A 24,175-nucleotide genomic window follows, 5' to 3' on the forward strand; every position below is an offset into this window, starting at 1 on the left:
AATGGCATCAGAGGCTGCCAGAGACTCACGCGGCCAATGCCAGAGCCAGCCCAGGGTGGGGGATCCCCGGAAAACCCAGGTGCTGCAGGAAGGGGAGGGGGGCTCTGGAGGGGGCTCTCTCACCTCTGAATCGGTGTCAATCCCAGAACCCCTCAGTGCTCCTACAGCGCTGCCGGTGCCCCCACAGGTCTGCGATGCCAACCCTGGCTCCCCCCAATAGCTCTGGTGGTGCCCCTCACTCCTGACCCGCAGCCCCCTGTTACCCCAGCCCTGCCGGTGCCCCTCACTCCCAACCCGCAGCCCCCTGCCAGCCCAGCCCTGGGCTCTTCCCCCTGCCCATACGGTGCCCCCTGCTCCTCCCCGGAGCTGTCGCTCTGACTCGCCGGGGAGGGAGCCAGGGCCACTTCCTGCTTTCACTTTGCAGGTGGCGAGTGGCAGCCTGGGGAGGAGGTCCGGGGAGCCCCCCCGCCCCGTCCCATGCCCCCTCCCCCCGGGCAGGGTCCCCCCCAGAGGCTGGCACAGGTAGGAGGCATTTGGCTGCCCCAGGGCCTGCTGGGGGGTGGGGGGCAGAGACAGGAACCCGGCTGCTGGGCTCCGGCTGCAGTCGCTCGGCTGGTGGCTGGCCCCGGGCATGGGGCACGATCATGTCTCCAAACCTGAGGAAGGCGGGTCACACTGGCACCTGACTCAGGCTGAACCAGCACCTGCAGCCGGCACCGTCCATCCCAGGGATTTGGGGAGCCCTGCCCCTCCCCCGCCCAGCACCCCCACGCCCTGGGGCTGGGGCAGGAGGCGAGCGCTCACCAGGGCAAGGAGATCCGCTTTCAGGGGATCCCAAAGCCCAGGGGCAGGGTGCGGCGGGGGCTGAGAGTAGGGCGATCAGGTGTCCGGTTTTCGACCAGAATACCGGGTCGAAAAGGGATCCTGGCAGCTCTGGTCAGCACCACTGACTGGGCCGTTGACTGTCCAGTTGGGGGCGCCGTGCAGCGGGGTTGGCAGGCTCCCTGTTTGCCTCCATGCCACACAGTTCCCAGGAAGCAGCAGCATGTCCCCCCTCCGGCTCCTCCGCGTGGGGCAGCCAGGCGGGGCTCCACACGCTGCCCCTGCCCCAAGCGCCAGCTCTGCATCTCCCGTTGGCCAGGGACCGCGGCCAAGGGGAGCTGCGGGGGGGGCGGCGCCTGCTGACGGGGCAGCATGCAGAGCTGCCTGGCTGCGCCTCCGCTTAGGAGCTGGAGAGGGGACATGCTGGAGGGTGGGGACTTGGAGTGAGCGGGGGACAGGGCCTTGGAGAAGGGGCGGGGCATGGGCGGGGACTTGGAGGAGGGACGGGGGTGGGGCAAGGGTGTTCCATTGTGTGCAAGTAGAAAGTTAGCAACCTTACAGCCGAGAGTTGCCCTGGGCAGCTGGGCAGGGCTGCGGCCTGCAAATAGAGCTGCTTGCCCAGGTTCTGGGAATCCCCTGGTCCAGCCCTGCGGCTGGCTGTGAGTAACGGGTGGGGCTGGACGCCCACTGGGGGGCTGCTGGCTCCTGCTGGGAGCTATTGCTGCAGTGCCAAGCTTGGGGCATCAGCTTACCCACCTGGCAGCGCCCCCTCCCCTCAGCCAACAGCTGGGAGCTTTGGCAAGGGCCCTGCCAGGCCAGACTTGGGGCTCAGGGGCTCTCCTGAGGCTGCCCCCGTGGGCAGTAGAATTAGGGCCCGCTGCGATGGGGGGTTTAAACCTGCCCTGCCAGGAGCATGGCAGCCCCTGTGTGCCAAAGGACCATCCCAGGCAGGGGACACCCCATGCAGACACCAGTGCTGTAGCTGCTGCAGGCAGCTTAGGGTCTTAACCCCCGAGCCTGGAGCAGGGCAGGGCTCTGCAGGCTCTGTGCACCCACGTCTGCCTCGCTGGGAGGACTAGGCTGGTGGCTGGCCATAGCCCCAGCGGTGACACCATTAGGGTGCAGGGAGAAGGACCATCCACGCACAGGCTTCAGGGCTGGGCGCCAGCTGGGGTCAGGAAGGACTCAACCCCAGGGCACGGGGCTAGCTGGCCTTGTTGAAGTATCCAGCACTGGCCTCACTTGGTGATGGGACACCGGAGCAGCCAGGCTTTTGGGTTCTGGATCACAGAGCTTTTTGGGGCTCTCGCTGGCCAGCCCCTGCCGCTGCAGCCCAGGGGGCGGTGGAGCAAAGAGGGTTCTCTGAGAGCTCCCCTGGGCAAGGCCTCGCGTCCCGCGGTGCCGTCTGGCCCAAGCTGCCTCAGGCAGGGCTGGGCATGTGCTATGGCTAAGAGGGGCCCATACAGACATACCCAGCTCCCCCCCAGATCTGGTGCCCCCCGGACATCGGTCAAGCTGGGCTCGGGCCATGCAGTGTCCTTGTGAGCCAGCATCAGTGACCCCCACTAGCTCCCCCTTTCTCCAGCCCCCTGGTCCGGAGCTCACCCAGAGCCCGCGCTTTCTCACCTCCCCCCAGCTCCCGCTTTGTGTCTGTTTCGTTTCCCCCAGGGCAGATATTTCGGACACGGCCGCTCGGTTCCTCCTGGAATGGGGGTGCTGGGGTTCCTGTTTGCTGCACAGAGCTCACACCCTGCACTTCCTCCTTGGGAAGCAGCGACTCCCACGTGAAAGGAGAAGCAGCCTGCGAGCGGCAGGGAGAGCCACGCCAGGCCCTGCTGCCAGGAGAGGGACGCTAGCAGATGTGCTCAGCCTCGAGCCACCCGGCCTTCCCCCGAGAGATCCCCACGCAGGTGAGCCTCACCCCCGCGTTTCACAGAGCCGGAGACGCAGACGGGACTGGCCCAGGGCCACCCAGTGGCAGAAGCAGGAAAGGAACCCAGGAGTCCTGCGTCCCTGTCCCCTGCTTTAACCACTAGCCATGCTGCCCTCCCCATAGAAACCCCTGAGCCTGGCGGGCAGCCCTCTGTGGGTCTGCTTTGGAAGCAGAAACCGACCCAATGTTCCTCTCCCATGGGAGAGGGCTGAGCTCAGAGTGGGACTCTTGGCAGGGCTGGGGGGGCGGTATTTAATGTCCCACTTGGATGATTATTAAGATTCTCCTTGTGAGACAGCCTGGAAGCCCCCCCTCTCCCCGGGTACAGAGAACTGCACCCCTGACTAGCCCCAGCGAGCGCCGGGGGGAGGGGGGGTATCACTAGCTCAGGGTCGTATCCGCCTGGGTCCCCAGGGTCACACCAGCCCCCAGCACCCCCAATGGGGACCACCAGGGGCTGCAATGTTTGTGGGTGAGAAATAATGGAGGACGAACATTTCTACCCACCTGGGGGACGTGCCCCTCTCTGGAAAGACCCCGGCTGGCCTTTGTCCCGCTCTCCTGCGCTCTCCCAGCCATGCCCACGGCACTCCATGCCCGCTTTGTTCTGGGCTTCGCCCGCCCGCCAGAAGTCCTGCCATTCCTCCCGGCACCGTGGGGACGGGCAGACAAGCTGCTGGGGTGGGCCCCAGCCTGGCAACACGTGGGGGCTGCGGCCACGTTCACTGACACCCCGTGGCCTCCAGCGATTGCGAGCTACAGCCGCGAGGTGCAGCCCCTGGCAGCGTGGCCCAGGGCGTGGGGCACTTTGCCCGACCCACGCGTTACACACAGCTCCTGCCAGAGAGGGGGGAGCTTCCTCTGTGGGCCTGATCCGGCACCCAGGAGAGCCTTTACCTGGACGTCGGTGGGCTCGGGCACAGGCCCTGGGTGCCGGCAGGTCGCCAGGAGTCGCGCCAGGCTTCCCGAGAGCAGAATCTGCCCCTGGGCCGGTTCAAATCCCCCCGGGGGCCTTGCAGCCCTTCACCTCCCCACCCCCCCTTCTCCAGGCTAGCTGAGCTCCAAAGCACTTCCCTGCGTGCGGGTCGCTATTACTCACCTTTGCTGGGTGTGTGCGGAGCCGGGGAACTTGGGGCTTTCCAGGTGGGAGGCAGGGAGAGGAGTCAGATGGGGCTGCAGCTGGCAGTAACGCAGTGACTTGGGGTGCAGCCTGGTCTGTTCGGGGGGTCCGAGGGGGGCCCAGGCCTCTCGGGGTGCAGGGTCTGCTGGAGCTCGGGGATATGCTGGTGGCCACAGCATCGGGCCTGGGCTTCTGTAACCTCCCCCACCCCCCCCGAACGGTGTGACAACCCCCAACCAGTGGCTGGTTCAGGATAAGGACCTACTACTGCTCCCAGCTAATGGAGCTGCTCTCTCAGCTCTGTCCCTCGGCCCAGCCCAGCTGCTGAGCTACGGGGCGGGGTTGGTGCTCTTTGCATGGCACGGCCTGCTGAGGTGCTGGGTGGGTGGGGGTGGTGGGTCACGCCAGCTCCTGGGGCCCCTCTCAGTCCACAGCTTGGCTGGGAGATGCCACGTTCTTGGTGCCCTCTGGGGCAGGCCTGGGAGGGAATCTCCCAAGCCCAGGTGCATCGTGGGTGTTGGCCGCGGCTGGGTGGCGTGGGCCAGGGGGCCAATAGGGTGATGGCGTCTCACCCCCTTCTATCACCCGGGGAGTGCAGCGTGGGCCCCCTCTGCACCCAGGACCTCGGAGGGCTGGACGGCCACTCAGAGCCCGCCTGGCTGCAGCAAGGGGTGGGCAGAGGGGGAGCCCGGGGGGGGGAGATAGGGAGGGGGATGGGAGGGGCTCCTGCCCCTTTTCCTGCAGCCCAAACCACCCACGGGCTTGAGGCAGGACCCTGCCCAGCCATGTGACACCGCCGCGGCCCTGCAGCGTGGCATGATGTCATTGCAGCAGGGTGGGAGATGCCAGCGTAACAGCCCAGGGCGGTCATCACCCCACCCCATGCCACCCCACTCTGGCCCCCCAGCGCTCCCGGACGATAGTCACGTTTCACAGAGGTGTCAGCTGCCAGGGCAGCATCTCCCCCTGGGGCAGAGACAGACCCACGGCGCTGGGCGCTCAGCACCGCCTCGCCCGCCCCTCTAACCCCACCCTGTCCCGTTGCAGGCACCATGGCAGGAGCCGGAGAACTCCTCCGCATGATTCAGGACTTAAGGAGTAAGTGCGACAGCGACCCCCCGCCCTGCCTGTGTGGGGGGGGACGGACACTGGTACCAGTGCCGGGACGGGAGGCGGCTGCCGGCTCCCCACGTCAGGGGCACAGGCTGGCTCAGCCGGAGAGCTGCCCTGCAGTGCAGAATCGCTGGGGTGTGGGATCGCCTGGCCCCAGAGCGGCCCCCCGCTGGGGGGGGAGCTAGGAGGGGGCCTCTGGGAACAAGCAACTGGGAGGTGGGTCAGGCCAGCGTGCCTGGGGGATGGAGTGGGGTGGGAAGTAGCAGGGGTTGGGGTGCCCGGGGCAGGGTCACTGGCCAGGTAGGGAGCTATGCTTGGGGGGGGTGGCTGGGTCGGTTGCAAGGGGGGTGCCTGGCAGACAGAGGATCAGTGTAGCCTCGTACAGGCCACGGCTTAAAGCGTTAACACCCACGGTGGGGAGGAGTGACTCAGACGGGAAAGGAGTTACTCAGCGTGGCCTGGCCCGAGGGGATCCCCCAGTCTGGGCCGGAGCCAGTCCCTGAGCTCGTCCCCGTCATGCAGAGCAGGCCAGGGGAACAGCCGGGCCTGAGTTCAGAATTTCCACCGCTGGCGAGGCCGGCCCCACCCTGGGCACCTTGTGCCACCGGCTAATGACTCTCCCCTAACAGCCTCGCCCTATCTCCGCTCCGGGCGGCGCTTCGGCTTCCAGCCACGGGGCTGTGCGAGACTTTCTCTGCCGGACGGAGGAGCCCGTTCTCAAGCCGTGGCTCCCCGTGCCGGCACTTAGCCTGGGATCTGGCCGCCTTCCTTAAGCCACATCGACGGAGCTCCGTGACTCTCTCTAACCCTTTCATCCTTCTCCTGGCTCTTCTCCGACCCCTCTCCAAGCCATCCCCATCCTTCCTGAACGGGCGACCCGGGATTGCACGAGCAGTTCTTATACTCTGAAGTCCCACTTGCCCAGGGGCTCTCAACTTTCCAGATGACTGGCCCCTTTGCTGGAGGCTGATTTGTCTTGCATTTCACCTCACTACAAAACCACTTGCTTACAAAATTAGCCATAAAAAAACAAAAGCATCACCACACAGGAGTACTGACCAAGGGTGGCCGTGCTCATTTTACCCTATCACGATCAGGTAAATCCACTGGAATCGAAATCTTGTACGTACAGTTCCGTGTGTCGTATACAGAGCAGCATAAACCCCTCAGTGTCTGGAGGAAAGTTTAGTTTCTCCTGACTTCGCTCGTGCTTTTTATGCAGCCTGTTGTAAACTAGGCAAATCTCTGGATGAGCTGATGCACCCCTGGAAGACCCCTGCCTACCCCCAAGGGTACGTGTGCCCCGCGATGAGAACCACTGCCCTAGATTACTTCTGATTTCCTTTTGCGTCCCAAACCCTTTTCTACACGCTCCAGCTTCTAATTTACTTTCGTTGCTATCAACTTTCCCTCCCCGCTTTGTTCAGATGGCTGCTTTCCCTTCCTCTCCAAGCCAGGCTGCCGGCTTGGTACCTGTCTCTTTTCACCTGGGCTTCCGCCGCGGCACCTGGACCCAGAGGGTCTCAGCGGCTGGGGGGTGCTCCCGCAGAGCGGAAGGCCCGGGGTTCAGTCCCCCCAGCTCCGTGGTGTCTGTGTGCACGTCGCCCAGGGGGGTGGGCTGGGAATCGCCTGCTCACGGCTCCCCTTTTCCCTTCCAGATACCGTCGGGGAGCTCAAGCAGAAGTACAAGGAGCGGAGGCTGCCGGTCACCGACGGCAGCCAGGAGCTGCACGGGCTCTGTGCCCAGCTGGAGTTCCTGCTGCAGGTAGGGAGCCCGGGAACCTGCCGCTCCTGCCGCCCCAGTCAGGGAAACTGCCCCCCGACTGCTCGTGGGCCCAGCCCCTCCCCACCTGCGTGGCCTCGGCTCCCCCATGAGCAGGCTCCCAGAGGTGACAGGCAAGTGAGGTCCGTGGCTATTGATGCCGGGGCGGCCGAGAACTGGCTGAATGCAGTCCCCCACACACCCCCTTCCCCGCTAGGGCTGGGATTTTCCATGCAGGAGGGAGGCTACCAGCTGTGTTTCAGAGCTGGCCCCCAGCACTGCTGGGTTTTGGGAAGAACCTCCCCTCACCTCCCCATAATGGCACACAGCACTTGGCTTTGATTGCCAGACATAGGCAGGCCAGTTTCATGATTCCCATGACAGACAGGGAAACTGAGGCACAGAGAGGGCAAGGGACTTACCAGGGATCACTCAATAATTGCCCTGTTCTGTTCACTCCCTCTGGGGCACCTGGCCCTGGCTACTGCCGGCAGACAGGACACTGGGCTGGATGGACCTTTGGTCTGACCCAGTCTGGCCGCTCTGATGTTCCCATGATGGCCTCCGTGGGGGGTAGGAACACGGCCAGCCAGGGCGTGGGCAGCAGTGGCCCTGTTCTGGTAGGGGGAGCCTTGGGTGAACCCCAGTTCCCCACCCCCCTTGTCCCAGCAGCCAGGAACCACAGGCCTAAGCAACAGCCCCCTTCCTGCTACTAACCCCTGGGCCGGCGGGCAGCCGCTGCAGCGGGCAGGCTGGGGGACGCGCTGCTGGGCTCATGGCTGCCGTCTGCCTTCGCCCGGCTCAGTTTGACCTGAAGGAGAAGAGGAGTTTCTTCGGGCAGCGGCGGGACTACTGGGACTTCCTGTGCCAAGGCCTCGCGAGGCAGCGCCAGGGGCACGAGGGCGTGCAATTCGTCAGCTCCCTGGAGAAGGTGCGTGCGGGGCGGGGAATCTCCTCGGGCTGCTGGTGGGGACGTCGGTGGGGCTGGGGGCTCTGGCTTGCTTTGTAGGACGTTTTGTTGCTGCCAACACGCCCAGCCTCTCTGCTGCCCCGGCCAGGGGCATCAGCCGGTGCCCCTCGAACCATTTTGTAGGGTAGTTTCCCATCCCACTTACAGTTCTCTGCTGGTGCCCCTCACTCCCAACCCGCAGCCCCCTGCTAGCCCAGCCCTGGGCTCCCCCCAGCCCTGCCGGTGCCCCTCACTCCCGACCCGCAGCCCCCTGCTAGCCCAGCCCTGGGCTCCCACCCATCCCTGCCGGTGCCCCTCACTCCCGACCCGCAGCCCCCTGCTAGCCCAGCCCTGCCCACACACAGCTCTGCTGGTGCCCCTCACTCCCGACCCGCAGCCCCTGCCAGCCCAGCCCTGGGCTCCCACCCATCCCTGCCGGTGCCCCTCACTCCCAACCCGCAGCCCCCTGCTAGCCCAGCCCTGGGCTCCCACCCAGCCCTGCTGGTGCCCCTCACTCCCGACCCGCAGCCCCTGCCAGCCCAGCCCTGGGCTCCCCCCACAGCTCTGCCGACACCCCTCACTCCCGACCCGCAGCCCCCTGCCAGCCCTGCCCTGGGCTCCCACCCATCCCTGCCGGTGCCCCTCACTCCCGACCCGCAGCCCCCTGCTAGCCCTGCCCTGGGCTCCCACCCATCCCTGCCGGTGCCCCTCACTCCCGACCCGCAGCCCCCTGCTAGCCCAGCCCTGCCCACACACAGCTCTGCTGGTGCCCCTCACTCCCGACCCGCAGCCCCTGCCAGCCCAGCCCTGGGCTCCCCCCAGCCCTGCTGGTGCCCCTCACTCCCGACCCGCAGCCCCTGCTAGCCCAGCCCTGGGCTCCCACCCATCCCTGCCGGTGCCCCTCACTCCCAACCCGCAGCCCCCTGCTAGCCCAGCCCTGGGCTCCCACCCAGCCCTGCTGGTGCCCCTCACTCCCGACCCGCAGCCCCTGCCAGCCCAGCCCTGGGCTCCCCCCACAGCTCTGCCGACACCCCTCACTCCCGACCCGCAGCCCCCTGCCAGCCCGGCCCTGGGCTCCCACCATCCCTGCCGGTGCCCCTCACTCCGACCGCAGCCCCCTGCTAGCCCTGGCCCTGGGCTCCCACCCATCCCTGCCGGGTGCCCCTCATCCCGACCCGCAGCCCTCTGCTAGCCCAGCCCTGGGCTCCCACCCAGCCACTGCCTGGTGCCCCTCACTCCCGACCCGCCCTGCTGGTGCCCCTCACTCCCGACCCGCAGCCCCTGCTAGCCCAGCCCTGCCCACACACAGCTCTGTCGGCGCCCCTCACTCCCGACCCGCAGCCCCCTGCCAGCCCGGCGCTGGGCCCCCCACACCCAGCCCTGCTGGTGCCCCTCACTCCCGACCCGCAGCCCCCTGCTAGCCCAGCTCTGGGTCCTCCCCCCGTCCCCCCCCGCAGCTCTGCTGATGCCCCTCACTCCCGACCCTGGGATTTCTCCACCACTGCACCCCCAGCTCCGTCAGGGCGCCCCGCAAGGCTGCCCTAGAAGAACATCGACTCTGGCAGGTCTGGATCTGCGCGGCCCTGGCTGGGTGCAGGAGGCCGGGCTAGACCTTCGAGGAACCGTCTCGCCCTGTTTCCGTGAGCAGATGTCACCGCCCAGGCTGGGGAAAGCAGGCGGCTCCAGCCGCTGAGGACTGGGCTGGACAGACAGGCGGCAGGTGGGTGGCAGAGCAGGGGGCCGGCAGGATCTTCCTCTAACGCCTCTGATCCTCCCCCCTCCGTGTGCCCACAGCTCAGGACCCCTGTGGGGAAAGGACGAGCCTTCATTCGCTACTGCCTGGTGCACCGGCAGCTGGCAGAGTCGCTGCAGCTCTGCTTCCTGGACCCCCAGATGACCAGGTGAGGAGCCCGGCAGTGGGGCGGGAGCGGGGGGAATAGACAAACCCTGAGATGCCGCAGGGGGAAGCCCCAGGCTCGGGAGCAAGAGGGGCATCTGATCAAAGGGGAGAGGGAGCCGAGGGAGATGGGTAGGGAGGGAGGGGGAAAAATGACCCCCGGGCAGCGAGAGACGCTGCAGCAGGGACCGGCCCCAGGGACAAATGCTGCAGGAGGCAAATCCAAGAAGGCTGCTCCCTGGGACCTCCTTCCACCCCGAGGCGCCTTAGCATAGGTCTGCACTGCGCCTTGGAGCGAGCCTCCCGGCCCAGCCCCGGCTGCAGGATCAGGGCTGGCGGGAGCGCGGGGAACATCCCTGTCGCTGCAGCTCTGAAGCCGGGGACGGGGGGAGCTGGAAAGCCAGAGCCGCGCTGTCAAAGCGACGTCTAGGCAGCTCGTTCACGTGCTCTGGCCCGGGCCCGGCTCCCGCAGCTCCCTGTGGACACAGGTGGCGTGTTCGTGGCTCGGCCTGCCAGCGAGGAGCACTGTTTCCTCGGAGGGCGAAGCGCAAATCCTGGGGTGGCAGGAGCCAGGGGGGTAACCGTGCGAGCACACAAGCGTGCCATCGTGCGGCTCCTGTGGACACCACGTGTGCTCAGGCACTTGGCTGGAGATCTCCCCGCCTGAGCCACGTAACGTTAAGCCCCAAAGACAAAATGATGCCCTCCCCCCGCGCCCTTCGCGGCTTTGACCTTGGGCTCGCGGATGGGTTTGTTGTGAAAGCTCAGGCCACAGGGGGTCAGGACTCGTGGCTCTGCTACGGACACCCCGTGTGAATGGTCGCCCTCCTTTGTGCCTCAGTTTCCCCATGGGAAGTGATCTGGGAGGAAGTAATGGGAAGGGAAGGAGACCGAGGGGGAAGAGTCAGAGGCAGCATGTAAAGGGGGTGGGATTTGTCAGTAGACCAGAACTACCCTCCCCCCGTGCGTTTCCTGTAAGACGGCAAATTGTGAGCCCCCTGCCCCCCCGGACCAGGGGTGCTATGAAGCGCGGAGGGCGCCGCACTCTCTCTCTGCCCAGGCGTCACCGCCTCCCAGCAGCTGGCTAGTGAGCCAGGAGCCCAAGGCACCCCCGGCCAGCCTGCCCGGAGCCGGCTGGGGCAGGGGCTGGCTGGGATCTCAGGGGCCCCTCTGGCTTGTTGGCTGCAGTGAGTGGTACTACGCCCGGAGCCCCTTCCTGCACCCGCAGCTGCGAGCCGACGTCATGGGCTGCCTCTACGAGCTGGACGGCGTCGCCTTCCACCTGGCCCTCAAGAGAGCCGACCTGGACACGGCCTGGCCCATGTTCTCCGAGTGAGTGTCGGGGTGCCAGCGGGCGGGGGCACCAACAAACGCAGCTGGCTGCAGCATGGACGGGTGCTAGAGAAACTTCCCACACGCAGCTGTACTCATGCCCCTCACTCCCGACCCACAGCCCCCTGCTAGCCCAGCCCTGGGCTCCCCCAGCCTTGCCGATGCCCCTCACTCCCAACCCGCAACCCCTGCTAGCCCTGCCCTGGGCTCCCCCCAGCTCTGCCGGTGCCCCTCACTCCCGACCTGCAGCCCCTGCTAGCCCAGCCCTGGGCTCCCCCCAGCTCTGCCGGTGCCCCTCACTCCCGACCTGCAGCCCCTGCTAGCCCGACCCTGGGCTCCCCCCAGCTCTGCCGGTGCCCCTCACTCCCGACCCGCAGCCCCCTGCTAGCCCGACCCTGGGCTCCCCCCAGCTCTGCCGGTGCCCCTCACTCCCGACCCACAGCCCCCTGCTAGCCCAGCCCTGGGCTCCCCCTAGCTCTGCCGGTGCCCCTCACTCCCGACCCACAGCCCCCTGCTAGCCCTGCCCTGGGCTCCCCCCAGCTCTGCAGGTGCCCCTCACTCCCGACCCGCAGCCCCCTGCTAGCCCAGCCCTGGGCTCCCCCCCAGCCCTGCCGGTGCCCCTCACTCCCGACCCGCAGCCCCCCGCTGTCCAGGGCTCCCCCCACAGCTCTGCCGGTGCCCCTCACTCCCCACCCGCAGCCCCCTGCTAGCCCAGCCCTGGGCTCCCCCCAGCTCTGCCGGTGCCCCTCACTCCCCACCCGCAGCCCCCTGCTAGCCCAGCCCTGGGCTCCCCCCAGCTCTGCCGGTGCCCCTCACTCCCGACCCGCAGCCCCCTGCTGGCCCGGCCCTGCTGCAGTCCCCCGAGTCTCTCCTGAGCGCCCGTGGCCTGCGGGCTGGGAGCGAGGCACGTGGCACATGCAGCCTTCAGGCCTCGTGCATCAGGTGCGGCTCATATTCTAACCCCCCCCCCGCCCCGCCCAGCGTGTGCCAGCCCCTGAGCACGTCCCTCCCCGCTTAGCCTGGGGCTGCAAACACCTGCGTTCCCGAGAGGGGAGGCCGCCAGCTCCTGGCACCACGCGCTGGCACCCAGCTGGCACGGCTCAGGGCAACGGCCCATCTCAGCTGGAGCCCACGTGCCCATACGGCTCCAGCCCTAGCCAAGCAAGTAGGTCCGATGCTCACGGGCCCTGCCCGGGCCCTGCTTCCCCAGCCCAGCGTCAAACCCCATCCGCACACGTCAGCCCCCGAGCGCGGGAGCCTGCATTGTAAAGGCCGCGGACCTGCCCTTTGAGGGGAGGGGTGGGGCAGCCAGGATCCCCCTTTTCCCCGGCCTTCACCTCTCTCTGGGTCCGGCCCAGCCCGCTCTGCCCCCCCCCTCCGAGTGCCAGCCAGGGCCTTCCAGGCACAGACGGGGGAACAGGCCCAGCTGGGCGTTACGCACTGGCCTCCCGGATGTTGCGGTCAGAAGGGACCATCGTGATCATCCACTCTGACCGCCGGCACCCCGCAGGCTGCAGAGCCCCACCCACCCACTCCTGTAACAGGCCCCTGTGCTCTGGCTGAGGTCCCAGCCTGCTAGGCAAGGTCACACCTGGTCCTCTGCAACAACAAACCATCTCCCACTCCCTCATTACACACACGCTGCACACAGGGAAACTGAGGCACACATAGCGTTCATGGAGAACACTAAGAAAATTCCCTGCTTCGTCACATACCCCATCACAGATGACAAGGAAGCTGGGAGAAGGATGAGGTTTAGGTCGCACACAGGGGCTAACCACGATGGGGCCAGACCCCCGACGGCTAGGAGTTGGAGCCAACAACTGGGCCACTTTCCACGGCGCCGTAGCAATAGGGTAACCTTGATCAGGGCCTGTCACCTAGCCAATCTTCAGTGTTGCAGCCAGGGAAGGCTGGACAGGGCCCAAATTCAGCAGAAAAGCACGATCAAGTCCCTAAATGCAAGATCCCAGCCTGGTGCCCCTGCCCCAAACTTCTGGTTTACCTGGACGCGAGACGGGGAGAGCTCTGAGTTACTGCCGAGAATTCGTTCCTGCATGTCGGGCTGCTGGGTCTCGCCCCCATGCTCAGGGTCAGACTGATCGCCACATTTGGGGTCAGGAAGGAATTTCCCCCTAGATAAGATTGGGAGAGACCCCAGGTCGGGGGGGAAGTGGGAGGTTCGCCTTCCTCTCCAGTGTCTCCTCTGGCCTTCAAGTCTACGAGCAGATTTGCTGGTTCAGGAGAAACTTCTCCAAGAACAGAGGCTTTGGTCCGGGCTTGGTTCTGATCACACCCTGCCAGAGCGGTTTCTGACCCCCTGTCTCCCAAGAGCAGTGTCATGGAAACAGCATGGCCCAGCCCATCCATATAGGACCCCAGGGAGACTGGGCAGCTTTACCCGGTGGGCTGGGGAAATGTTTCCAGCCGGAGCGTTACTTTCCCAGGGGTTCTCTCCAATGTAAATGTTACTATGTGGGGCAGTGGGGCCAGACTGCCCTCGGGTGGGCGTCTGCAGCTCCCTTTGGCAGGATTCAGTCTTTGGTCACTGAAGGCTGATAGGTCAGGGGAGGTAGAAACGGCTGGAGTGGCCAAGATGAGTCAGGCACCTTCCAAATGATGGGAGACTTTGCTAGGCCGTTACCCTGAGCGTGTTTGTTTCCTTTAGGACTCTGTCCAGATCCTCCAGCCAAAGCCCCGTGAACAGCCAGAAGGAGGGGCCAGCCGGGCCGGTAGGTGATCCCGCCCCAGGGTGGGGGGAGAGGGCGAACAGACCGTAGCATTCATTGGTTTCACCCGGGCCAGGAGCCCAGGCTGCTACTTGACTGTCACCAGGCTGTCTGCCGGTTATTTGGCTACGCAGACCAGATCCACCCCACTCTGCTGGCTGACGCCCCCGTCCTCCCAGCTCTCTGTGCCGTGGTGCATCCCAGCATGCGTTGCTGCAAAGCTTGCCGGTGCTGCTCCGCGGGCACGGGGAGCGCTAGCCGCCCGGCTTTCCCAGCGTGCATTGGAGGCGGGCATGCAGCCCCGGTCATGCTGTGGACGAATCCGCAACTTGGCCAGGTCAGTCGTAACCAGCTCTGAGCCCGGCACCGCCACCGGGTTACAAGAGCTCGGCGTAGACAGTGCCTCAGCTGGCGTTAACTGAATCGCGGGCGGGTCTGATGCAGCTGATCAGCCGAGAGCTCCTGGGCTGGGCTGCCGGGGGACTGAACCCAGGACCTCCAGCTCCAAAGCCCGGGTCTCTACCGCCTGAGCTAAGAGCCCAAGCCCGCTAGCTGGGCGTAGGAGCAGGTGGGTATCCTCCCAGCCACAAACAGGGGCCCAGACCCCCTTGTCCCCAGGTATCTCCCACGAAGCCGTCCCTCGTTCTGTCTCTGCTCTCTTATTCATCCGCTGTAGGTTGGGAACCCAGCTGGAGACAGCGAGAAACACCGCGGAGCCAGGAGAGGACCCCAGGAGGAGCCCCAGCTCCCGGGACAGGTCAGCCGATCTCCGGGGCTCAGCCCTGATGACCAGTTCCAGCCCGGACTGGAAGAGTCCAGGGAACATACGTCAACGGCGGCCTCTTTGGAGAGGAGCCAGGAGAGCGGGCGACAGGCGGGTTCCCAGCAACGGGGCTGGGAGGCGGCCGGAGGCGGAAAGCCAGAGGCTGAGCTCCCGGGGGCTAATGCCCAGCTGCGGCTGCAGGTCGAGGCGCTGGGCAGGGAGCTGCAATGCAGCCTGGCCGCAGCCCGGGAGCTGGAGTCCGCGGCGGCTCAGCCAGCGCCAGGCCGCAGCGAGGAGCCCGACAGGCCGCGGCAGGCGGCAGCCCAGCCCTGCAGCCGCCGGGCGGAGGAGCAGGCCGGGCAGATCCGGGCGCTGCAGGCCTCCCGGGCCTTGCTGCGCGACGCGCTGGAGGAGAGGGAGGCGCTGGTGAGCGCCCTGAGGCAGCAGCTGTCCCAGAGGGAGGAGGAGACGGCGTCCCTGCGGGCAGCCCACGCCCAGGAGCTGGCGGAGCGCGAGGCGCGGCACGGAGCCAGGCTGGCGGAGGGGGAGGAGCGGCGGCAGGAGCTCGCCGAGCGGCTGTCCCGGGCCAGGCGCGAGGCCGAGCAAGAGGCGGCCGCGGCGGCCGGCCGGCGCCAGGAGGCTCGGGCCGCGGCCCAGGCCCTGGAGGAGGCCGAGGGGCGGCTGCGAGCGCAGGAGGCCGAGAGGAGGGCGCGCCTGGCGGGAGCAGAAGCCCAGGAGCTGAGGCACCAGCAGCTGCTGTCGCGGTGCCGGGGGCTCCAGGAGCAGCTGAGTGCGAGCGAAGGGCGGCTGGAGGAGGCGGAGGCCCAGGTGGCGGCTCTGCAGAGCCAGCTCAGCCAGGGGCCGCGGGAAGGGCCCAGCGGCAGCCCCCCGCTCGGCCCGGAGGAGGAGACGGCCCGGAGGGCCGCGCTGGAGGGCAGGCTCCGGCAGGCCGAGCTGCAGGCCGAGGGGCTGAGAGAGAAGCTGGAGCGGGGCCTGGCGGAGGGCAGGCGGCTGGAGAGGGAGCGCGAGGCCCTGCTGGAGTCAGCGGTGTCTCAGGGGCAGAGCCTGGCGGCCGCCCGGCTGGAGGCTCAGGACCTCCAGGAAGAGCTGGCCGCAGGGCAGGCGCGACACGCCTCCCTCCAGGCGGCTTTGGAGCAGGCGGAGAGGGCCCTGCGGGACAAGGAGGAAGGCGCACGGGGCCGGCAGCAGGAGCTGGAGGGGCAGTCGGCCAAGCTGCGGGATGCCCTGGCCGCAAACGCCGCTCTGGCGGAAGCAGCCGCGGGCTTCGCGGGCGAGAAGGCCCGGCTGGAGGCGCGAGCGAGCGAGGCGCGAGCCGGGCAGGAGAGGGCTGCAGCCGAGCTGCGGAGGCGGCTGGCGGAGTGCGAGGAGCAAAGGCGCGCGGGGCGAGAGGAGAAACGGCAGCTCCAGGCCCTGCTGCAGGGAGCCGCCGAAGAGAGAGACGTCCTGGCCACGCAAGTGCAAAGCACCGCGGCCGCCCTGGAGAGCCGTGCCCAGGAGGCAGCGCGGCTCCGGGGCGAGCTGGAGGAACTGAGGGCCCGCAGCCAGCGGGAGGACCCCCGGCTGCAGGACGCCCTGGCCGGGCAGAAGGAGGCGAGCGACGGGCAGATCGTGGCGCTCCGGCACCAGGTGCAGGCGTTGGAGCTGGAGAAGCAGAGAGCCGCCGACACGCTGGAGCAGGCCCGGGGGCAGCTCGCTGCCGTGCTGGCGGAGAAGGACGCCTTGGAGGAGACGTGGGCCCGAGCTGCTGTGGAGCTGGAGCGGGCGGTGGGAGGCGGCCGGCTGGAGGCTGGGGATGAGGAACCCCTGGGGCTGGCCAGAGGACAGGGCGCAGCGGAGGAGAAAGTGGCTGGAGGGGGTGGACCACCGACGGGCAAGCTGCCAGGGGAGCCGCTGGAGGACCTGGGGGCAGTGGCCATGCGGGAGCAGGCCAGTCCAGAGCAGAAAGCAAGGAAGGGTGTCGAAGAGATGGTGAAGGTAGGAGCTGGCCATTTGAAGGGAGGTACATGGAGCTGGAGGGCAATGGGGGAGGGACGTGGGGGTGAAGCTGGGGGGGAAATGGGGGTGAGGGGTTCTCCATGGGAAATTTTGAGTTTTTGGCACAAAAAAAAAATCGAACTGCAAAATATTTCGATTCAGACAAGCTGCTGCAGTGCATCGTGGGCGTTGTAGTTCGGGTGCCCATTCAGCCATTCACCTCTACGACCTGGGCTCCCTGGTTAGACTACATCTTCCATGGTGCAGCATGGTCCCCCCCCCCCCCCCCCGCCTTGGTGACGGGACACAATGGCATCATGACCGTCATAGAGCTGCTGTGCATCATGGACACTTCTATGTCCTGGGCTCCCTGGTCTGACTACAGCTCCCATGATGCACCAGGGTCTCCCCTCTTGGGGAGGGCTGTCACATGGCTGGGATGCATCATGGGAGATGTAGTCCAGCTGGGGAGCCCACACCTGGCCTCACGTTAGTGCTTTGCCTTGCTAGCACCTGACCACCCACCTGGAGAAGGCGATGCGGGAAGCCCAGCAGAAAGGGCAGCTGCTAAAGGCCAAGGAGGAGGAAGCAAAGCACCTGGCGGAGCAGCTGGGCAGGTAGGAGACTCAGTGAGCCCGGCCGGTGCCCTGTGCTGCATGGGGTGGAAGCGCCCGTGCCCGCCAGATCCCTCGCAATGCACAGCGGCTGCCCGAGCCTGCAGGCCTGATTCTGACCTCGCTCACCCAGCTGGGAAAGTCAGGCCACCAAGGCCAGCAGCACTGGGGGGAAGTGATCAGAATCGGGTCTAACGAGAGGCTCACAAAAAGCGAGGACAGTAAACCAGCTGGGCTCCGGCCAGCCCAGATACTGTGGTGATGGGCACCTTAGAAATGCTGACAGCCAGAGTCAAATGTACCCCTTGCTGCAAGCTCACCGACACATCAGCCAATCGGATGAGAGCCCAATAGCTGACTAACTGACGCACCAGCCAATCAGATGATGCACAGCCGCCAGCGGGCCAAGCTACAAAGGGTGCTTCAGCCAATAGGACTGTACGTGGTGCTTAGGGGTGAATTGCAGAGAGGGAAGGAGGTGCCTTGTGCCCTTGGGGTCTTTACAAATTGGGGTTCTTAGGGGGTCTGGTTGTTCTTCCATAGGAGTGTAAGCCAGGGCGAGTTTGCTCCTCCCCTTTTTAGACACAGAACTTCTAGGAAGACTCAGAGATGCTGGTCAGCCCCTCAACAGAGGAGCCCTGGGGTTTCTACCAGCTGCGAATCTGGCCCACGGATCTGGGGCCTTCGCAGAAGGCATGGCCATGCTGAGCCCGTAGCACTGAGAGTTTCCCCCTAGGTGCCTGTGTTAACTGAAATCCAGAGAGCTCCATATGCTCCGAATAAACATCCTTCCCCTCTGCTGCTCGGCTCCCCGACCGCTCAGGGGTGGTGATCCTGCTAGATCTGCAGGTGGCCAGAGAGTCTCCTGGGTTGGAGATGACCCAGTGTTAAAAACCAAGCCGGATGTAAAACCCCAACGCTCAGGCCCCGAGTGTTGATAAAGGGCATAAACCCCATGTCTTTCCCCCGTGGTTCCACCCCTGGCCTCCATTCCAGGGGAAATCACCCTTCCCCAGCCGGCCTCAGATACAGACCTATGCAAACCTGCCCCCCGGCAGGATCGTCTCTGGGTTTCCTGCCCGCCCCGGCGAGACGCGAGCCCTGCTTTGCGGCGTTCATTTGTCCCCAGAAATATCAGTGGCGTTTTCTACAGGGGAGCTTCAGCTGGCCACCTGGCTCTGGCTGGGGTGGCTCAGGCCTGTCCGCAGGCAGCGTGGGGCTGAGCCCCTTCGGGGCATCACTGCTGGAGCGGGGTGCTCTTGCAGTCCAGAGTGGCGCCCGTCTGGCCTTTCCCTGTCCTAGCGACAGACCCCAGCGGTGGATCCCGGCGTCTCCTCTCCAGCAGCCCGCAGCTAACGCTTGCCAGGGCTCAGCCATTTCAGGGCTTGTCCTTCCGCCCAGGGCCCGGCAGGACGGGGAGCAGTTCAGGCTGGCGCTGGAGAAAGCGCAGAGAGAAGCCAAAGAGCGAGAGAAGAAACACCACGGGCAGCTGGCGGAGCAGCAGGAGCTCGTCCGGGAGGTGAAGGGCCGGCTGCTGGAACTGCTCCGGTGAGCGGGCGGGGGGCGAGGAGCGAGGCGGGAGTCCTGTGGGACATAGGTGTAGTTTGGCCTCTATATTTGGGGGGGCAGCTCCAGTCAGGCCAATGGGGCCTCACGTCACGCGGGGGGCACACTCCATGCCTGCCAGAGGCTTCCAGATTGTGGGGGGGACAGCCCTCCAAAACTATGCCCAGGCTGTGGGAGCCAGGGTCGGGGGGAGGAGATGCAGCCTCCATGCTCCATCACTTGGAAACTTGAGCCTGCAGCCCCCTGCAATCCCAGCTTGAGCCCCCCAGCCACACAGCTCTGCCGGTGCCCCTCAGTCCCGCCCCGCAGCCCCCTGCGGTCCCAGCCCCTGGGTTTCTCTTAAGCAGCAGCTACGTTTGGAGATTCTGTAACGTGCACAACTGGGGAGCTCGGCTCCGAACCACCAAGCTCCTTCTCGCTGGGCAGCAGGTGGCGCTAGCACCCAGCAGGACCACACCTCAGACCCCCCCGCCGTCCCCAGCCCCCCCCCCCCGGCTCGTCTTCCAGCCCAGGCCTCGGAGCTGCCTTTTCAAACAGCCTCAACCCTCCAGCCGCAGCGAATGGTGCTGAGCCATGGGGCTACGCCAGACCCAGAGCTCTGCAAATGCACAGACCGTTGGCTCAGCACCTTGGCTCCCCGGTGATGTTGGCGCGACCCTAGTGCACACAAGAACGGCCACAGTGGGTCAGACCAAAGGTCCATCTAGCCCAGTGTCCTGTCTTTGATGGTGGCCAATGCCAGGTGCTTCAGAGGGAATGAACAGACCAGGGCAATTATCGAGTGATCCATCCCCTGTTAGAATCACAGAATATCAGGGTTGGAAGGGACCTCAGGAGGTCATCTAGTCCAACCCCCTGCTCAAAGCAGGACCAATCCCCAATTTTTGCCCCATATCCCTAAATGGCCCCCTCAAGGATTGAACTCACAACCCTGGGTTTAGCAGGCCAAAGCTCAAACCACTCAGCTATCCCTCCCCCCTGTTGTCCATTCCCAGCTTCTGGCAGTCAGAGGTTTAGGGACACCCAGAGCAGGGGGTTGCCTCCCTGCCCATCCTGGCTAATAACCATTGATGGACCTAGCTCTAGGAAGTTATCTCATTCTTTTTTGAACCCAGGTATACTTTTGGCCTTCACAACATCTCCTGGCAGTGAGTTCCACCGGTTGACTCTGCATTGTGTGAAGAAATCCTTCCCTTTGTTTGTTTTAAACCTGCTGCCTGTTAACGTCACTGGGTGACCCCTGGTTTAGGTGTTCTGTGAAGGGGTAAATAACCCTGCCCTAGTCACCTTCTCCACACCCGTCATGGTTTTATAGACCTCTATCACGTCCCCCCTTCGTCGTCTCTTTTCAAAGATGAACAGTCCCAGCATTTTTAATCTCTGCTCCATTCCCCGCATCATTTTCGTTGCTCTTCTCTGCACCCTTTCCAATTCCAGTGTATCTTTTTGGAGATGGGGTGACCAGAACTGCACACAGTATTCAAGGTGTGGGCATACCAGGGATTTATATAGAGGCACTGTGATATGTCTTTGTGACGAAGGGGGACTGTTCCTAATGTCTCCTCTGAATACTGTAGGGGTGCCTCAGTTTCCCCTAGGCATTTCTTAAGTCTCTAGGTGTAGGGATGAGGGGGTGTAATTGTTGCAGAACAAAGGGCCAGGGTACATAAATGGCCGACACTCTGTCTCCTGGCAACTGATGGCCTGGGCCCTTCCCCCCTGCAAGGTGAGAGCTAAAGGGTTGGACAACAAAGGAATCCGGTGCCCTCCTGGACCGGGAAAGGGGCAAAGCCCAGAGGAGGAGGGGCTGGAGGGGGAGTCAGTTTGGGGCTGGCTGGGGTCGAGGAGTGAAGTGCAGATGTGGTTGTCTGGGGACCTGGAGTGAAGGGCAGACGTGATTGTCTGGCTTGCTGCCCCCCAAAATGGACCTGGCTGAGGGGTCTGGTTCTCTGTACCTACAAGCTCTGGTTTAGACTGTGTTCCTGTTGTCTAATAAACCTCCTTGGTAAAGGCCTAAGGGAGATGTGACAAAGTGGGACTGTCTGATCCAACTGTTGATTTCGTTGGCTATGAAATCAACAGCTGGATCAGACAGTCCCACTTCGTCACAGTCTTATTATCTTATTATTATAGCTGGGATTATTTTTGCCAACGTGCACAATTTTGTAGTGTTGTCAGGTCGCAAAGTGTAGCCCCGATTGCCAGACCGGGGGGCGAGAATCGTGTGTGAGACACTGCATGGGGTCATTGCGCACGCAAACCAGCCGCTGGCCACCGAATCGGCCGTTTGTGTGCGGTCGCTGTGGCTCTGCGTGCAGCTGGGGCCATTGTGTAACACGCCTCCAAAGTGTGTGTGGGTGTAACGGCTGCCCCATGGAGAGGCCACCGAATGCCTGGATTCCTGTGGGTCAAGCGGTGGGGGTTTGCGGGGAGGGAGGCAGAGGGCCAGTCTGCTGCTGGGGGGGATCACGAGGGAGCTGGCTCTGGCCGGGGATGGGCAGGTCACACTCACACTCCTCTGATGGGGAGGGAGCTGCAAAGGCTGCCCCACTCACACCTGGCAGCTGGGGGGCGACGCGTCACTCTGAGGCCTCTGGAGTTGGTCCTGGTCCGCAGGGCTGGGGCTTTAGACTGAAGGGTTGAGGGCTGGCAGGGGAAGCCCGGGGGGTAGCAGCGAGGGCTGGGCTGGAGTTGAATGGTAGCGTCACAGGAAGGGAATGATGGGCCCTCTCCCCTGACCCCCAGGGAGAAGGACGCCCTGTGGCAGAAGACGGAGGGCATCGACCCCCGGGCCCCCAGCGTGGTGCCCCAGGACCTCAGCCTGTGTGCCCGCTGCAGCCAGGACTTCGGGTTTCTCTCCCGCAGGTACCAGTGCAGGTGAGGGGCCATGGCCACGAGGCGGGGGGCAGCCGGGCGGGGGGAGAGGCTGCTGGGAACGGAGCGCGTGCCAAGTCATCTGGCCATGGGAGCGTGTTGGTATTACCCTGCTCCCCTGCCCAGCCCTGCCCCACGGCATTATGGGGCTCCCTCGCCCAGCCCTGCCCCACGGCATTATGGGGCTCCCCCGCCCAGCCCTGCCCAGCACCATTTTGGGGTTCCGTGCTCCCCCCTGCCCTGCAGCATTATGGGGGCCCCCCTGCTCCCCCTCCCGGCCTCGGGAAATTGGTGAAAGCGACGGTGTGGGACCCATTCTCTGGGTGTGTGTGGGGGGTCTCCCGGGGCGAGGGTGAGCGTGGGCGGGCGGGCGCCTGGGGTGAGGTGGGCCGCGTGTGCAGCGTCACCTGCCTGGCTCTCTCCTCAGGCTGTGCCAGGGCACCGTCTGCCAGGCCTGCTCGGTGGAGAGCGGCAGGAGGGAGCGCTGCTGTCTGCTCTGCTGGCAGAAGAGGAATTTCAAGGGCACTTGAGCAGGGCCCCGTCCCCCTGCGTCCCGTGCGCCCTGCCTCCAGCTGGGGAGACTGTTCCTGGCGCCGACCTGCCTCTCCGTGTGGGAACAGGGCGTCTGTAACCCTTCCCGTGCCCCCGCGCTGGCGATGGGACCGCGGCTAGAGCTGTTGGGCTGGGCCCGCATTCGGCCCTGCAGACGTTTCCCCGCGTTGCGGTCCAGCGCCCGCTCAGCACAGCAGCCAGCTGGGCAATGCTGCCTCCTGAGGCTCTGTGCCGGTCCTTCAGCCCTGGGGCGCCTTAGCATGAATGGCAGTCGTGCGTGTTTTAGCCCCCTCCAGTGGCTGGCCCACAGAGAGGATAACGGCCTACTACTGCTAACGGGATTGTTCAAGCGGCCCAGGGCCATGCTGTGGTGCTGAAGGCCCCAGGTTCAGATCCTGCTGACGGCCCACGAAGCGGGTCAGTCCACAAACTCTTGGCTTGAGCAGGGCTGTCAGCGAAGGTCTCTGATCTGTGCCCAAAGGAGCCCGGGCCCCACAGGAGCTCTGACGTGCAATTACACTCAGCAAAGCTGGCCTCTGCGTGTTGTCTCGCGACGCTTCCAGTCCAGGTTCACTCCGCTTCCCAGGAAAGCTGCCGCTGGCCGAACCGGCACTCCTGGAACCCCAGGCCGGCTGCGTGCGTTAGGCAGCCCGGAGACTGGGTCTGCCCCAGGCCCTGTGTCCTGATGGGAAGGGTCTTCCGGCTCCCCCAGTGCCAGTGATGCTGCAGCTGGAACGCACAAGAGGGGGCAGGGAAGACACCTCTTTGCCAACAGCCCCAGTGAGGTTTCCTGGCCCGATTGCAGCGAATTGCGACGGGGTCCGTTGGGCAAGAGGGTTCCCAGCCACTGTTACAGACCAGCCCTCTCCCCCACCCGCGGGGGCTGCGCCAGGCTCCGGTCCCAGAGGGGCTTGGGAAGGCCCAGCCAACCTCTTAACCTCTGTGAAGAGGCTGTTCCCCACATCCCATCCCAGAAAGCCCAGCAGCAGGGCACCCTCTGAGCAAACCCTACGCCCCTGGCACCTGATCGCACCAGCAGGCATCCAGAGCTGGGCTTCCTGAGCACAATGTACCGGGATCCTGCCCAGGGGAGCATCATCGGATGGGACCCTTCCATCACCGCGCCGGTGTGCCAGCGGGGCCCTGCCATCCGCCTGCCAGGACGCCCGTGAGGTACTGGGATTTTCTCAGGAGCCCAAGGGAGTTGGGTGCCAGACAAAGTCACCGTCTACAAAGCCGGGCCTGGGGTGGGGGGTCTCCCGTGTGGGTGCCAGCCAGGGCCAGCTCCAACCCTGCAGCCTCAGAGGCCCCCACCCCCACGCACCAGGAACAGGGTGGCGTGAAGCTGCCCTGGCTCCATCTCCATGAGGGGTGTAGGACGATCCCCGCGGGAGTAATAACCTGAACCCCCAGAGGGCACCCCTCTCCCATCAGTCCCCTAACTCCACCAACACCCCCTATGCCCAGCTATCCCCCCGGTGGGAGAGGGGAGATGCCGCCCCCTGAACCTTGGGCGTTGCAGCTTGGGGGTTGGGGGCGGGGCTTTGCAAAGGGTCCCCCGTTTCCCCTGCGCGGGTCGCCCTGGTGCCAGCTGCCCTGCTCCTTCGCCAGCCTAGCAGCAGCAGCGGGGCAAGGTGGAGTTGGAGCAGAGCCGTTAGATCCAGGGGCCCCACTGCAGGGCTGGGGCCTAGCCTGGCCTTGCGCCGGGGGAGCCCGTCTTCCCCGGATGGTTCGGGGCCCGCCCCAGGAGGGCCCGCGGGCAGCTCCTGATTTCACAGCGATGCAGAGGGAGCACCCTATACAGGACATGCTGGGCTCGGGGCTGCCTGCCTGGCCCATGGCCGTACCCTGGTCATCCCGTGAGCGCGTCCATCCCTCGCTCTCTGCCCCGTCTCCTTCCCCACCTGCTGCGCCCCGGCCTGCTCCCCCCTCCCCGAACTGCTCCGGTTCAGCTCCCCCTGGCCCTGAATCAGCAACCCAGTCACTGTGGGGTCCCTGAGCCTGAGTGCTCCCCCCCCAGCCCCCCGGCTCCTCACCGCTCCTGGGCTGGGAGTTACTCAAGACTCCGACAGGAAGAGCCGTGGCTGTAGTTCCTGCTTCACGGCATTGTGTAAGGGGGCCCTTCTCCTGGCCCATTGCTCAAGACCTCGGCCC

The 24,175-nt window shown here is 65.4% G+C and overlaps 1 protein-coding gene across 1 annotated transcript; it reads left to right on the top strand.

Moving 5' to 3' along the window:
- The first annotated feature begins 427 nt into the window (after positions 1–427).
- On the top strand, positions 428–22,556 carry RUFY4 (RUN and FYVE domain containing 4). The gene is made up of 13 exons (XM_037912943.2): positions 428–522; positions 2,491–2,732; positions 4,923–4,973; positions 6,647–6,753; positions 7,556–7,681; positions 9,494–9,600; positions 10,785–10,928; positions 13,597–13,660; positions 14,334–16,415; positions 16,926–17,032; positions 18,431–18,577; positions 21,341–21,472; positions 21,897–22,556. Exons 3-13 carry the CDS (start codon positions 4,928–4,930, stop codon positions 21,997–21,999), a joined length of 3,165 nt encoding a protein of 1,054 aa, XP_037768871.1. The 5' UTR covers positions 428–522; positions 2,491–2,732; positions 4,923–4,927; the 3' UTR covers positions 22,000–22,556.
- The last annotated feature ends 1,619 nt before the right edge of the window (positions 22,557–24,175 follow it).

This window comes from Chelonia mydas, chromosome 11, assembly GCF_015237465.2.
Source record: "Chelonia mydas isolate rCheMyd1 chromosome 11, rCheMyd1.pri.v2, whole genome shotgun sequence".
In the NCBI taxonomy this organism is placed as follows: Eukaryota; Metazoa; Chordata; order Testudines; family Cheloniidae; genus Chelonia; species Chelonia mydas.